Source organism: Aulonocara stuartgranti, assembly GCF_965226115.1.
Source record: "Aulonocara stuartgranti genome assembly, chromosome: 1".
Lineage (NCBI taxonomy): Eukaryota > Metazoa > Chordata > Actinopteri > Cichliformes > Cichlidae > Aulonocara > Aulonocara stuartgranti.
The window spans coordinates 38,381,275-38,395,706 of NC_138939.1; the positions used below are offsets into that span (position 1 = coordinate 38,381,275).

The 14,432-nt window shown below is 39.8% G+C and overlaps 1 protein-coding gene across 6 annotated transcripts; it reads right to left on the minus strand.

Annotated features, from left to right (window-relative positions):
• Positions 1 to 3,690: 3,690 nt before the first annotated feature.
• On the minus strand, positions 3,691 to 11,946 carry LOC309706111 (uncharacterized protein). Of its 6 annotated transcripts, none has more exons than XM_082532348.1 (15): positions 11,552 to 11,946; positions 11,246 to 11,385; positions 10,813 to 11,038; positions 10,625 to 10,700; positions 10,222 to 10,502; positions 10,104 to 10,142; positions 9,924 to 9,997; positions 9,743 to 9,820; positions 9,269 to 9,474; positions 9,088 to 9,187; positions 8,828 to 8,990; positions 8,619 to 8,725; positions 8,383 to 8,500; positions 8,119 to 8,245; positions 7,079 to 7,969 (listed from the first exon to the last, which is right to left on the minus strand). In XM_082532348.1, the coding sequence occupies exons 1-15, from the start codon at positions 11,597 to 11,599 to the stop codon at positions 7,641 to 7,643; spliced, it is 2,112 nt and encodes a 703-aa protein (XP_082388474.1). In that variant the 5' UTR covers positions 11,600 to 11,946; the 3' UTR covers positions 7,079 to 7,640. The 6 variants fall into 6 exon arrangements, 5 of the variants coding, with proteins under 5 accessions (XP_082388474.1, XP_082388476.1, XP_082388473.1 ...); XM_082532350.1 differs by having other exon boundaries at positions 8,383 to 8,527; positions 11,246 to 11,309; positions 11,552 to 11,945; XM_082532347.1 differs by having other exon boundaries at positions 8,383 to 8,527; positions 10,104 to 10,139; positions 11,552 to 11,945.
• Positions 11,947 to 14,432: the final 2,486 nt, after the last annotated feature.

Sequence of the window (14,432 nt, forward strand, 5' to 3'; positions counted from 1 at the left end):
TTTTATTTGTACTGTATGACGTTTATGATCAAACTTTACATCAGAACGATGCGATTCTTTTCAGACCAGTGAACACTGAATTCCCAAATCTATTTGGAAATAAACAGAAACTATCACGAGTGCCAGTGATCAACAATAACAAGGATCCTATTTAGGATCAGTGAGGCCTTAACATTCAACAGTTATGGTTAAGTTCCATTTTGACCTTGTCCCAAATCTCTTACAGCATCTGACCTTCTGCTATAAGAACCCTGATGTTAACCTAACCCTAACCGGTGTCTGATGAGCTGATGGATGTTAAGAAGCGAAGTAGGTTTTAGCAACTGAACCAAAACTTCTGTAAAAACCATTAAGAGGTGCAGGCAAGCTTTTTCAGTGGCTAACACTAGAATCAGGCAGCGTGTCTCTCAGTGAGTAAATGGAGAGTGAAACACAGGACTTCTACTGTTGTTTGTTTTTCCCTTTGGACCTACAGAGATGAAAAGTGGTCTTGGCAGGTTTCTGTGCTCATTGCTGTGGCTGAGCAGCTTCTGTTCCCCCCTGAGGACAAAGCTAATTGAAACCTGGCCCCATTTACCAAAACTGCTGTCAGTCACCCCTGACCGCACGGCCGGGACACAGTAATAAGGTTCCTCTGCCAGAACAAACTCTGCTTTTTTTGTTTTTTTACACATTAATAAAATTGTAGCAAACTTAGCTCCACATAAATAGATGATACAGTGCTGTTAACACCAGCTAATGAGACATTTTCAACACCTGAGGATAAATTAAATATTCAAATATATTCTGCAGAGTGGGTTTCTTGTAGGATGCATGCTGCCCAAAGGAGTTTAAGTATGTGCACAAAGAAATAGAAAAGGCCACTGATTCTCAGTCCTGATTTCCAAGCTGTATGTGTCTGTTGGCATTTTTCTTTACCCGTCTAATCAGGAGCTGATGTATGGCTGAGATGCCAGTTTAATTAACAGCCTGGTAGGTGAGAAACCCAAAGATGTAAATGGACTGAGAACAAAAGCTAACGAAGAGCCTGCTCTCTCCACAACAACACAGATAACCCTGTGTCTCAAACCGAATCCCTAAATGTGTCAGAATCATGCACTTTGACACAGCACACTCCTGGTTCCTATGTACGTATGTGAAAATTGCTATGTACTACGGTCACATGACCAACAGGTTATATGACAACTTAGACAGCTGTTTGGCTGCACAAAGATCACAGTCCCATTTTAACGCGTGAGGTTTAATTTGATCCAGCCTCACGTGGCTCAGTTTGTGGCACATTTTTCAGCACCACAGGTTGCTTCTTGGTTCATATTAGTCACCAGTACTGGTTTCCATGTGAGCTGTGTTTCAAACTTCAACAGCAGGCTACATAAAAAAAGAAGTTTGACATAAACCACAGCTATTATCCATCCCTCTGTTCTCTTCCACTTATCCAATTCAGGTTTGTGGGGGAGCTGGAAACTATTCCATCTGCCATAGAGCAAGAATCACCAATCTGCGACAGGACTAACACAGATACAGACGACTATTCATGCCTATGGGGATTTTTCACCAGTTAACCTAACCCCACTAACTGCATGTCTGTGGACTGTGGGAGGAAGCTGGAGCACCCACACACACGCGAGGAGAACAGCTCCACACAGAGAGGCCCTGGGCAGGTGGTGGATTTGAACCTAGGACCTTCTTGCAGTGAGGCAACTGTGCTAACTAACGAGTTATTAATTCTGTTCATTTAAATGTTTTAATTGCTTTGTTTTAAACCAGTAAAATAAAATAAATTGTGCATTTTTTGTTTTTGGCACCTTTAATTCTCAGATACAGGCTTCCCCAGCAGTGAAGACTAACAAGTCGCATATTTTCAGTCTGCTCACACATAGGAGCTGTCGCTGAGCGGCAGACACAGTGTGTGTGTGCACGCAGCCAGAAACATTGTTGGTTTTTAATTGCCGTGCACCACACAACAGCTAAACTTCAATTAGCAGTTATGGTAAAATAACACCTGTTGCAAACACCCAACGCATTATAGACACAGTAGTCTATGTACAGACTGAATATAGCATTCCAATCTGGAGGTTTTGTGTCCTTGCTAATGAATGTGGGCTTATTGGAAAGCAAAAGCATGCATCAATGATACCAGTGTGTGTGGAAATTTATGGTGTCTGCACAAAAACCAGTGACAGGATTGGGAGACTCATCAGAACACCCCGCTGGGTGGAGCAGTAGTGGTCCACACATTTTTCCGATGGAGCTGGGACGACTACTAACCCCATGTTTCCCTCTTGGTGGTGGTCAGAAGGCCCGGTGGCGCCAGTGTCCGGCAGCCTCGCCTCTGTCAGTGCGCCCCAGGGCAGCTGTGGCTACAATGTAGCTTGCCATTGCCAGTGTGTGAATGTTTGTGTGAATGGGTGAATGACTGAATATAGTGTAAAGCGCTTTGGGGTTCTTAGGGACTAGAAAAGCGCTATACAAATGCAGGCCATTTTTTAACACTCAGTCCAGGCAGCGACTGCTCAGATGGGTTGATCTGATATCCTCGTGTTGGTGTTGTTCCCAGATCATCATACTAAATGTTGTTCCAGGATCAACATTGCAAGTGACCAATCAGAATGTTGTGACGTCATACCTTTTCGACTTCGGGAAAAACCGGCGTAAAACAAAAAACTGTACTAAAGCTGCGTGAAACCGCCTCTGTCCGCCGATCAACGGACCCTGACCCTGACCCTAACCGTAACCCTTTAATAAACAGTAAGCAGAATTGATATTGTCCTTGCAACATTGGAATTTCATAAATGCACGAATGGGCCTGGCGCGCAAAAGAATAACGTCACAACAATGTGATTGGTCACTTGCAATGTTGAACCTGGAACAACATTCTCATGATGGTCTGGGAACAACACCAACACGACGATATCAGATCATCCGCTCAGATGTGTCATTTGAACTTCTTCCTCTCGCTCTCTTTCATACGTAAGATGGCTTTTAGAGAGACGTTTCTCAAAATGGGTGCCATCATCCACACATTTAAGTGATTATGTGTCTCACCCTGCTATTTGGAGGGAGGCTTTTCACTTCACCTTACAGTGTGACCATTTCAGAAGCTTTTAACACGTTGTCTTCCAAAGTGGTTAGTGGACATGCCTCTCAAACCAGTTGGCTATGGCGTTATTTTTGTGCCACTATTCTGAGCGGACGTAAAAAAAAATTGAGCGCACGTAAAAAAAAATTGCAGGTGCAAGTGTTGCATTTTGAGGAGAAATTTATTTTGAGCTTACAAAAGCTGAATTTGAGTGAACAAAATTCATTGCTGCGTGCAAAAAACGTATTTCAGTGTTTGCGCTTATCCATATACACACACAATAGCACCCCCTCTCGCTCAGTTTTTTCATTTGCGCTTGCTCGCAATGTGTTGCTTGCGCTCACAACATTCTCTGCTTCGTACGCTCAACTCTCTGTACACCGTTATAAGTGTGCCACAAAACCAACCAATCACAGACTTGGTTTCAAAAATTCTGATTGGCTCTTACGGTCTCCAATCAGCTCGCTAGCTACTGTCACGGTCTGGGGGGCAGACCGTGGGGGATGTTGGAGAAAGGACCCAAACGCTGGACTTAATGAAATGAACAGTGGGTTTATTTACAGTGAGGTAAATGTACACCACACATTGAATCTCCAAAAGTACTCCCTCGACTCCCGTGACGTGTCTTCTCCCAAGTGCTGGTATCCCGTGCTCTCTGCCCCTGTGCCTTCACACACCCCGTGTGTCTTGCAGTCCTGTGTTCCACTCTCCTGAGGAAAAAACACAGACACAGCCGTTATGGCACCAACTCCGGCAGGCATACACTGACCAGCACTACAAACACTGACATGGAGTCTAACTCAACGATCCTGCGCCGGAGGAAGCTCCATCGCTCTGTTAAGTAGCTCCCCCGACGATCCTGATCAGAAGCAGGTGTGTGGTAAGCTAGGCGTGACCAGCAGCTGGCAGGGCCACACCCATCAGGCCTGCAGGTGGCTGTCCTTCATCCTCCAGCCTCACACACACACACACACACACACACACACCAGCATGGAACACAAGAGCACAGTGCAGCAAACATACATCCAATACACTAATAACAATAAAGGTCCACACTGTTCACGAACCCCGAGTCCCCGGAACCGGGTCCGTGACAGCTACTGCTTTCCGGAAACACTGTCCGAAATGTAGCTAAATCCAGCTAAAATCTCTTAAACCCCAATTTGCGGATAATATCTTTAATCATTTTATTTTAAAATATATTATTTTTTGAGACTATTGTTGGTGTAGTAGAATGTAGTTGCATCATACAACCATGCCAACTGACTAATTTTTCCAAATTATACTTGAGTAGCTCTCTTTTATGTCGTCGAATACTGAATAGCAGCACGAAAAGAGCATGTCCCGGCCACATGTAAGTAATATAAAATCATTTTGTTAATTATTATTCGCTTGATAACTGACGTTAGCTAATTTGCAAACTATGCAAACTTGAAAAATGATGTACCTCATGTAGTTTGTTTTATGGGTTGTTTATTTTTGTCTGAGATACATCATTTCATTGTACTTGTCCATGTTCCTTGCTGCTTTTAACAGGACATACTGAGACAGCAAATGATGCATAGACTCCTCTCTAAACTGGAAGCTGCTTTAAACCAACAACCACTAAATCTGGATTATTTGGAGTTCTTGACTCGTCATGAGCTTGTTCTGTTTGAATCTTTCTCTCAGCAAATAGGCGGTCTGTCAGAGATTACAGAGGCTCTACAAAACGTTCATCATCTGGTTCAGTGTGAAATTAACATCAGCTCTGTGGCCATTATTGAACTGGAAACAGAAGTTGGTCTGGGACCTGGCCACCCCAAAATCGTACTAGAGAGAGAAAGACTCAAGAATTTGTTGGACATTCAGCTGCCAGTCAGCTGCATTGCTAAATGTCTTGGTGTTTCAAGAAGAACAATCTACAGGAGGATGCAAGAATTTGACTTGTCTGTGAGAGGAACATACAGCACAATGAATGACCAAGAGCTGGACAACATCATATCGGCTATCAAAAATCAGATGCCAAATGCTGGCTATCGAATGGTTCAAGGACATTTGGTTTCTATGGGTCTCCGTGTTCAGTGGTGGAGAATGATGGCCTCCATGCATCGAGTTGATGCTGTAGGGATCTTCAAACGGATCACAGAACTAGGCTGTGTTGTGCGAAGAAGCTACTCGGTGCGAGGCCCTCTCTCCCTGGTCCACATAGACACAAATCACAAGCTAATAAGGTAAAATACCCACTTATATAGCTCTAACACAAGTTGGGCAGAAAGATGCACGTTATACTTTAAATCTGCTTTAATCAACCTTATCTGATAGGTCTTTCAGTGTATTTATAATATTTTAAAAAGCACTTGATAGAGTAATATTAAGTAAAAGGAATACAGGATGTGTAACAAAACCAGCAATATTGTTAATTGTAAATTTTCTTGAGCAATTATTTACACTTTGTATATCGATATTTTCCATGATAACAAGCCTATCAACACATAATATGTTAAGTGCTCCAGAAAACTTAAAAAAAATCATGACAAGAGAACTAAAATATTTAGTCTCATTGAACTTATAAACATATAAAAATGTTGGTATTATTTTCAGCACACCTGACAAGTGTCCAGTTTAAGTCAGTGGCAAGTGTGCATACTGAAAAATGTATTTTCAATGTCTTACATGTTCTGCAAATCAAGCCTTAGTGAGATTGTTTTCCCTCTGAAACAGGTACAATGTTGTGATCTTTGGTGGAGTGGATGGCTACTCAAGGAAGGTAAAAGTGTAACTGTTATGTAGAATATTTGGTAGTTTTGAAATGAGAGCTTTATTAGGTTGTTTTTTTATGAACATCAATTATTCAGCAAGCCAACATAGTGGACGATTTGCAATTATTATTTTTTTTAAATTTCTAATCAGTTCTTTACCAAAAAAGGTTAAACTAAAAGGCCATTTTCATTTTTTGATAAGTACTACCAATATTGATGTATAGACTACTCAAGCTTTGAATTATGGTTATGAACATAGAACCGTACAATATTCCTTGAACACTTATTATGAAACTGCATTATTAACTGAAAAACTATACATGATCTGAAACCAGATCTTTAATTTTCCATTTGTTTTTACTGCAGGTCCTGTACTTGGATGCAGCAACTAACAACAGGGCAAAAACTGCATTCTCATTTTTCCTGAGATCAGCCCAGCTTCACGGCTTGCCATCAAGGTTTTATGCCCTGATTTAATTTATATGCTAGCAACAAGTATCATTAAAGAAAACTTTAAAAATTCCTTAAAAATGTATTTTTATCATAGGGTTAGGGCAGATCAAGGAGTAGAAAACCTGGACATTGCACATTTCATGTTTGCCACAAGAGGAACAGGGAGAGCGAGTTTCATATCTGGAAAGAGTGTCCACAATCAGAGGTTAGTCTTTTGATGTTTTTTATATTATTATTGACTGCATGGGTAGATTGTTGTAGCAGTTCTGATATTGATTTGAAGCATGAAATACCTGAAATCCAAATTCAAATGTATTTACAGAGTAGAACGACTTTGGTGTGATGTCTGGATTGCAGTCACTAGCAAGTACCATGATATTCTTCACTCACTCGAGGAGGATGGCCTGCTTGACATTTCAGATGTCATTCATCTTTTTGGTGTCCACTACATCTTTGTCCCTCGACTCCGAGCAGATCTTGTCACCTTTGTTGGAGGATGGAATAATCATCCCCTCAGGACAGAAGGTGGTCTCACTCCTGAACAGCTCTGGTGTATGGGACATCTACAAGAGCTGGACGAGGGCGAGAGACTTGAGGTACCAGCTCATAATCTGATTTTTTTTTTTTTTTTTATTTAAATGTTGAATTTCAAAATTTTAGTTAGCAGTTAACTCTGCTCTTCTGAAATTAACAAATTAAAACACTTGTAGCACATCTGGGAGATGCTTCTGGTGATTTTATACATTCTTGCTTATCAATTACCACTAATCTAAATTACAGTAAGAAGAACATGAAAACAAAGGCATTCTTTTTAAATTGTTGTATTTTAATGGAAAAAACGCTTACACAAAATAACATTCCTCCCAAAAGTACCTATTCTGGAATAATGACCATTATATATGTTTGTGGATTTGAAGGAGCTTCGGGATCCAGGCATTGACTGGGAGAGTGCTGTACTGCAAGAAGAATCTAACAGCACAGTTGTGGTTCCTGAAGTTGAATGCCCACTGGATGAGGAAACCCTGGAGGGGCTTCAGAGAACTATTAATCCCTTGGAACATTCTGAGTCACACGGTCGTGACCTGTACATACAATTCTTGCTACAGGTGTCAAACCAACAGTGACACTTAACATGGACGTGAAAGTCAACGTTCTTTTAAGTTCTCAAATACTGGATTTCTTTGCTAAAACATTCAGATTACAAGTAGACAAGCAAACAAAGCACTTGCTTATTATCTATCAACGTAGGACCCTACACAAAGTTTTGAAGTCTTGTCATTTTCATGAAACGGCTACGAACATCTTAACAGCTAATGTTTACAAACATTTTTACTCATTTAGTTTCCAAATTACAAGACAACAATGTGTTAAACTCTGTGGAATCCACCACCATATTTAACTGCTGCACTCATTATGGTTTTAAACACTGTGTAAGTGTCCAGATGCTGCACTGGAAAAGTCACAGTACAAGTGCATGCACTCACAACTGGGTAACAAATGGAGTGATCTCCCAGCCGCTCCTTACATTCATGGTCAAACTTGCATGTTATTTTGAAATGTCTCTTTTCATCAGGAAGGATGGGAACATGGGACTGGCCGGTCATCCACTGGAGCACATGGTGGACAGCAAGAGACTCTGATTTTTCACCACCTGTGTTTCCATCTGTGATGTTTGAAAATGTTTCTGAAGTCTTTTCTAAATAAAAAGCAATCTGGATTACAATGTTTTAAATTAACAACTAAGAATACTTTCTAGTGCCCTGCATGTTAAAGCAAAAATATTTAACGGATGCATACGGTATATATACAATACTATAGGTATATACAGCTAATACTATATAGTACCTGATACTTCAATCTCCTGCAAGAAATCTTGCAAAAAATTTATGATCTTCCTCTCAGTTCTCTCCCTAGATGTCCCTTTTTCACTGAAATGTGGTTGGCAGCTCATCATAATGAAATCAGCGTCTGGCTGTTAATAAGGAAATAAAGTAGATTATATTATAGATATATTGTTCATTCAAAACTAATAAATAAATACAGGATAACTACAGTACAGATAAGTGGACTGTCTTTGGATCAGACTGAAGCTGCTATGTTAATACTTACTTTGAGGATTTTCCCAGGAACAAACAAACTGTGGCAAGCTTCAGGATTTACAGCCATCAGGTTCACAAGACCATACAGTTCCATGCCCTTTCGGAGCTGCTGTAGCATTGGAATCAGTCTTGTTGTAGAGTGTAAGACAATAGCACTTAAAAAAAACAAACAAAAAAAAAACAAAATGAAAAACTAGTTGGGGATGGGGGGGGGGTTAATGATCTCTCTGATTTTTTCTCCCTTACCGGATCATGCTTTCCTTACTATCCATCTTTATCTGGTTTGTGTATCCACAGCTGACAATTTCATCAGCCCACATCATCAGAGACTGTATGTCTGCTGCATCTTCAACCTGGAAATGTATAATGTGAAAGAGGAAATACAGAAGGTTAAAAGTGTTTAAAAACACCATACTCATAATATATCATGTGCCAGAGCTAAACCAGGTGCTCACTTTGCGGATGAGCAGGGAAGATTCCACATCTGCAACATCCTCCTTAGACAGACAGCTGAAATCAACCTCTCCTGAGCAGAGGAAATTGTAGCACCATTCTTTGAAAAAGGCAGGAGATGGGCCTCCTTGGGCGAGGCTGACTGCAATTATTTCACCAACAGTTCTGTGTAGACAAATGATTATAATTCATTTTCAGGTAACATTTACAAAAATATCGGATGCGTATTAAATGTAATACACAAAGCTCGTATGTAACCAACCTGAAGTTTTCATTATCAAGATCGGTCAGAGAATACTTGGGGTTTTTGCCCTTGTTCTCAAGTCCTTCAAAGAATCTGCTTTCAATACCTGAAATCATGTCTTTCATACAAAAAATATCCGCATTTTTAAGTTATCCATTATTTATTGACACTAGGACAAAACAGGTAATAGGCAACTCACCACTCAAAAACTCTTTCCTAAGTGCTCCTGTATCCACGCCTGCCTCTCCAATGAAAACCACCCTAAGAACACTGGTGGGAGATGCAGCTTTTTTTCTCTGCCACTGGAGAATGCCTCTGTCTGGAAGGTCTTCTCTGTCCACACACAACTTAAATTCTGTTGTGGTGTCGACTTGTTGTTCAAGGCAACGCAATACATCTTCCACGCTTAACAAAAACAGGGTAGAAAACATCCTAAGCTCTCAAAGAAAAATAATCATCTTTAGATTAAAAGAGGCTACCACATTAAACGTGATTAGAAATTATTGCAGCATGTTCTGTGCAACAACCTTTAACAATAATTTAAAGTAGTGTGATCATAAAATGTTTTATATGAAATTAAACCCCAGGTATTGTGTAAAAGATCTTACACATAATTTTAACAAATGGTTCTGCAGAATAGTGTGTATATGAACTATAATAGAGCAAAAAGTACCTGTCTGTTGTGCATACTGAAGTTTGAGCTGGTGTCCCTGTAGTTTGGTCATTTTCTTCAGGCACCATGCATTGAAAGCTGATGACAAAACAAAGTTTAAAAAAATAAAAATAAAAATACATATGTTTGCGTGGACTGTTACTGATTAACATTTTTTCATAAACGGCTGAAAAAAGATTACCTATCCCCACACAGACTCGCATGGACTGTGATCTCATCTTCAGGAAAATCCTTAGTGCATATTGGACAAATAACCTACAATTCCAAAAATGGGTACATGTTAGGCATAGTGGGAAAAAGATCATTACCGATACAAAATTCATTGTAGTTACTATGGTTTTTAGTAATGTGCTAGGTTTACCTTGCATTTGCTTTTCACAATGCATAACTCCGATTCCTGCTGAATCAAAAAACAGTAATTGTGATACTATATTATTTAATCAAAATTGCTCATTTTGATTTCATCAAAATTGTCTCACCTCATCATCAGTCTCATCAGGAGAGAATTTTCCTTTGCACGTATTGATGTGTACTGCAAGCATCTGCAGAGGCATAACTTCATTACACTGGTAACATATCTTCTTTGGCATCTTTGAAAAGTGCTGTGAGTCGGGAGGTAGAGGAGATGTGTCTAATGTTTCCTGAAGAGGTACTATGTAAAAAGTGGATTTGCCACCTCCTGACACAGCTTTCAGTGTTTTGACAGAATATCCTTCTGTTTCAGGTGGAATTACAGTGAGCTTTCGTCGACCACTGCCACCTTTATTGACAGAAAAATAGCATAAACAATCAAGCAGCAAAAGTATCAACTACATAATCATAATGCAGTATGAGCACGCAAGAATGCCAAAAAAATACATAAAAACTGAATTAACAACAAACCTGTTGCCTTATGTAAGAGCCATCCTCCACAAAGATATTCCATTTTTGGAAAGGTTTCTTCCAGAAGTCTAGAAATCTTAGTTAAAAACACCGTTAAGCAGAATGGAACACTAAATGGACTGTGGCATATGATTCAGGCTAAATGCGTCTGCCAATGACTGATTTTAATACTGACTACACAAACTTACCTCTGCATGGTCACCATCTTCTGGAAGAGACACTGTTTGTCTCCCCATGCCAGCTTGTAGGAGTTCAAGCTCCTCAGCTGGCAAAGGTGTGTAGGATGTGTTTTTTGACAGCAAATAAAAACTGAGGCCTGTGGTCTTACTGCCTGCCTTAACAAGCTGCTTAGTAGATGTTAAACATCTCTTTTTACCACGGCTCAAGTGTGATTTGAAATATCCTGGAAATGATCTGTGGGATGAAAATGCATGAGTTTAAAAAATGCAGTGTTGCATAACATAAGGGTTATTGTTTAATAAAGGTATTAAATATGACATCAGTCCTTAATAGCACATTTTAATTTAAAAATCAATGTTGATAAATCCATAAACCAAATAACTTTAACAGAAAAGATTGCAAAAAGTTAAAATAAAAAAAACACACAAAAAAAGCAAAAACCTTGTCATCTCTTGCTGGATAGTCAGATTTCTAGGCTCCGGCTGCCCACTCTCTGTTGGCCTCCCTGAAGGATTTGTGGATATGTTGTTAAGCAGCAAAGACACCAGATTTCTTACTGCTGACTCAACTGCACCATTACCCTAAAAAACATGATTAGGATACACTGCCTCAGTAAGACAACTACGCTGGTAATTACCCATAAGGCTAGCTTAAACTCTACAGCTGCATCTGTAACTACAATTTCACAGCATATTAAACAGAAAGGACAGCAAATTACTAAATTCACACAAAAAAAATTAAACTCACCTGATACTGTGGTGTAGTATTATTGGAGCCATTGTTTGATTCTGCCATCTCTTCTTTAGCTGCAGAGTAAATCAAAAATCCCTCTATCTGCAAGAAGCGAGGCTGAGTGGACAGTGTTTCCGGTGTCCGGACAGCAGTAGCTAGCGAGCTGATTGGAGACCGTAAGAGCCAATCAGAATTTTTGAAACCAAGTCTGTGATTGGTTGGTTTTGTGGCACACTTATAACGGTGTACAGAGAGTTGAGCGTACGAAGCAGAGAATGTTGTGAGCGCAAGCAACACATTGCGAGCAAGCGCAAATGAAAAAACTGAGCGAGAGGGGGTGCTATTGTGTGTGTATATGGATAAGCGCAAACACTGAAATACGTTTTTTGCACACAGCAATGAATTTTGTTCACTCAAATTCAGCTTTTGTAAGCTCAAAATAAATTTCTCCTCAAAATGCAACACTTGCACCTGCAATTTTTTTTTTACGTGCGCTCAGAATAGTGGCACAAAAATAACGCCATAGTTGGCCTGAACCAATGCAGTTATTTACTATATTTACACGCCCTATACCAAATGTGCAAAGATATTTAGCTTACACTGACACAAAACTAGGAGTCACAAAGCATTGTTTACCCTTGAAATGTAGCTAAACAACTTTACAATTCCTGCATTTATTTTCACAAGTGCTTATTTAAAACATATTTATGTTAGTTTACTGTTTAATTTAAACTGATGGGGCAGCAGCAAGAAGGTCCTGAGACTCAACCGCCTGGCCGGGGCCTTTCAGTGTGGAGCTTGCATGTTCTCCCGGTGTTTGCATGGGTTCTCTCCTGGCTTTCAGTTAGTGGAGTTAGATTAACTGGTGATTTAACCTTCCTGCCTTCTTGGGACCTTTTTGTGCCACTGCTATGTGTTAAATGGCTGCCATTTCCACTGTGTTCAGTGGAATATAACCAAACTTGCCACAGGATAGTTTTTACCTGTCAATGTTAATATTCCAGTGTGAATTCCTTAAATCAGCCTAAAATGGCTGAGCAGCAGAAATCCCCACACCCATCACCCTGGGGACCATTTTCTGCCCATTGACTTCCATTATAAATGCTATTTTTCAACCCCAAATTATCATCATATGATTTTATTTTTTCTTCTTTTCTTGGATGTCAATGAAGACTCAGGGCCTTGAAGTTTTAATTTTTAAATTGCAAAAAAAATGCAAAAAAATAATGGCAGGTCAAAATGTATGTTGGTGCCAATCTTTGGTCCATCTAAAGGCCTACTTATAATGACAATCACATATTACTTCAACTGGTTTTTTGTGGAAATATTTAGTTTCTTTTTCTTGGTTTTTGGGGCTTATAACACAGGGCGCTCATGTAATAACACTGGGATTTGAAGGGTTAAAACAACGAAAATATAATTAAAACTTTACATGAATATTTCAGGGAGAAGTAGTTTTACAAGGTTGGCTAATTTAAAGTGGAATAAAATATGGATATATGGTATTTTTATGGCGTGGCTGAGAATGGTCCCTAGGGTGATGGGTGTGAGTTTTTTAAAGGATGGCAGGAGGGTTAAATTGCCCATAAGTGTGAATGTGAGTGCAAACGATCGGTGTACCTCACCTCTTGTCCTATGGTCACTGGAATAGGCTCCAGCCCCCCTTCAACCCTGATAAAGATAAGTGTAAGAGAATGGATGGATGGATTTACACAGATGTAGAGGGGAGAAAGGAGATAGGGTATCCACAGCTCCAGCTGACCTAACCTGTTCTCATTTTTGGCAAGAAAAGCTGCTAACATAGTGTCCATCGGTTGTGGGCCATGATGCACTGTCACACCCAGCTCATCAGGGCTGCAGGGTTACTGTTGTGAAACCAAAACCATGATCTTATCCTAACATTTAACAGCCAGTGGGTGAAAGTGAACGCAGAAAACTAAATCAATCAGTAACTAAAACAAACAGTATAAACAGACACGCGGGTCTCAGATATCTTTTTGAGGTATCAACAGTAACTCCATTAAGTCCAATGTAAGTGACTTCCACAACTTGGGAGCCACAACCTTGAAAGCACAGTCTCAATTTTAACCAAACCTATCGTAACCTCGACCTAGGTACAGCCAGCAAGCTTGGCTTGATTGGCTAACCTCCTGAGGTACTTCACTAACATAGGGAGGCATTTCACCATGCAGAGCTCTGAAAGTGATCACCTAAGTATTAAACTAAACCTTTAAGGGTAGCCATATTGGTGTTACACGGGACCTTTCAGAGGACTTGACGAGCAGCTTCACATGTCACTCTGGAGTGTTTGCAAGTGATCCAGGCATAGACACTCAGGCAAAGGAATAATGCATTATGAATCATGTATGATCAGTTTATACATGCTTTGATTTATTTCAAACAAGTCTGTGCAGCACAGCGGGCATGCTTATAAAAACCGAAAGGCAGATCAAAAGTTACACTCTGTGGTCAACTGTGTAAAAGACTGCAGAAATATCCAACAGAACAATGCATCTCTATGCATAAAAATATGATAATATTAATATTTGAAACTCTAAGAAGAGTGAACAGCTGGAGATACAGGTGTAAGAATGTTTCTAATAGTGTCAGAACTTTTGGATATCTTCTTCTCTTATGGATTAAGTTTGAAAAATCTATATCCCTTGCAAAAGATGACTAAGACGTACCTGGAGCTTTGTGGATTTCCACAAACACTCAGCTGAAATGCTGAACGGTGTCATTCATCCAGAAATTAGCCAAAGAGGTATTTCTGCTTTTTTAAAAGGAGCCATTTTATCAAAAACACATAAAAAGTGATCATTAAAAGAATGCAGCGTGAAATTGATATCATTATTCAGGAAAAAAGCATCATCAAGGTTAAAAACAGGCGAAAATG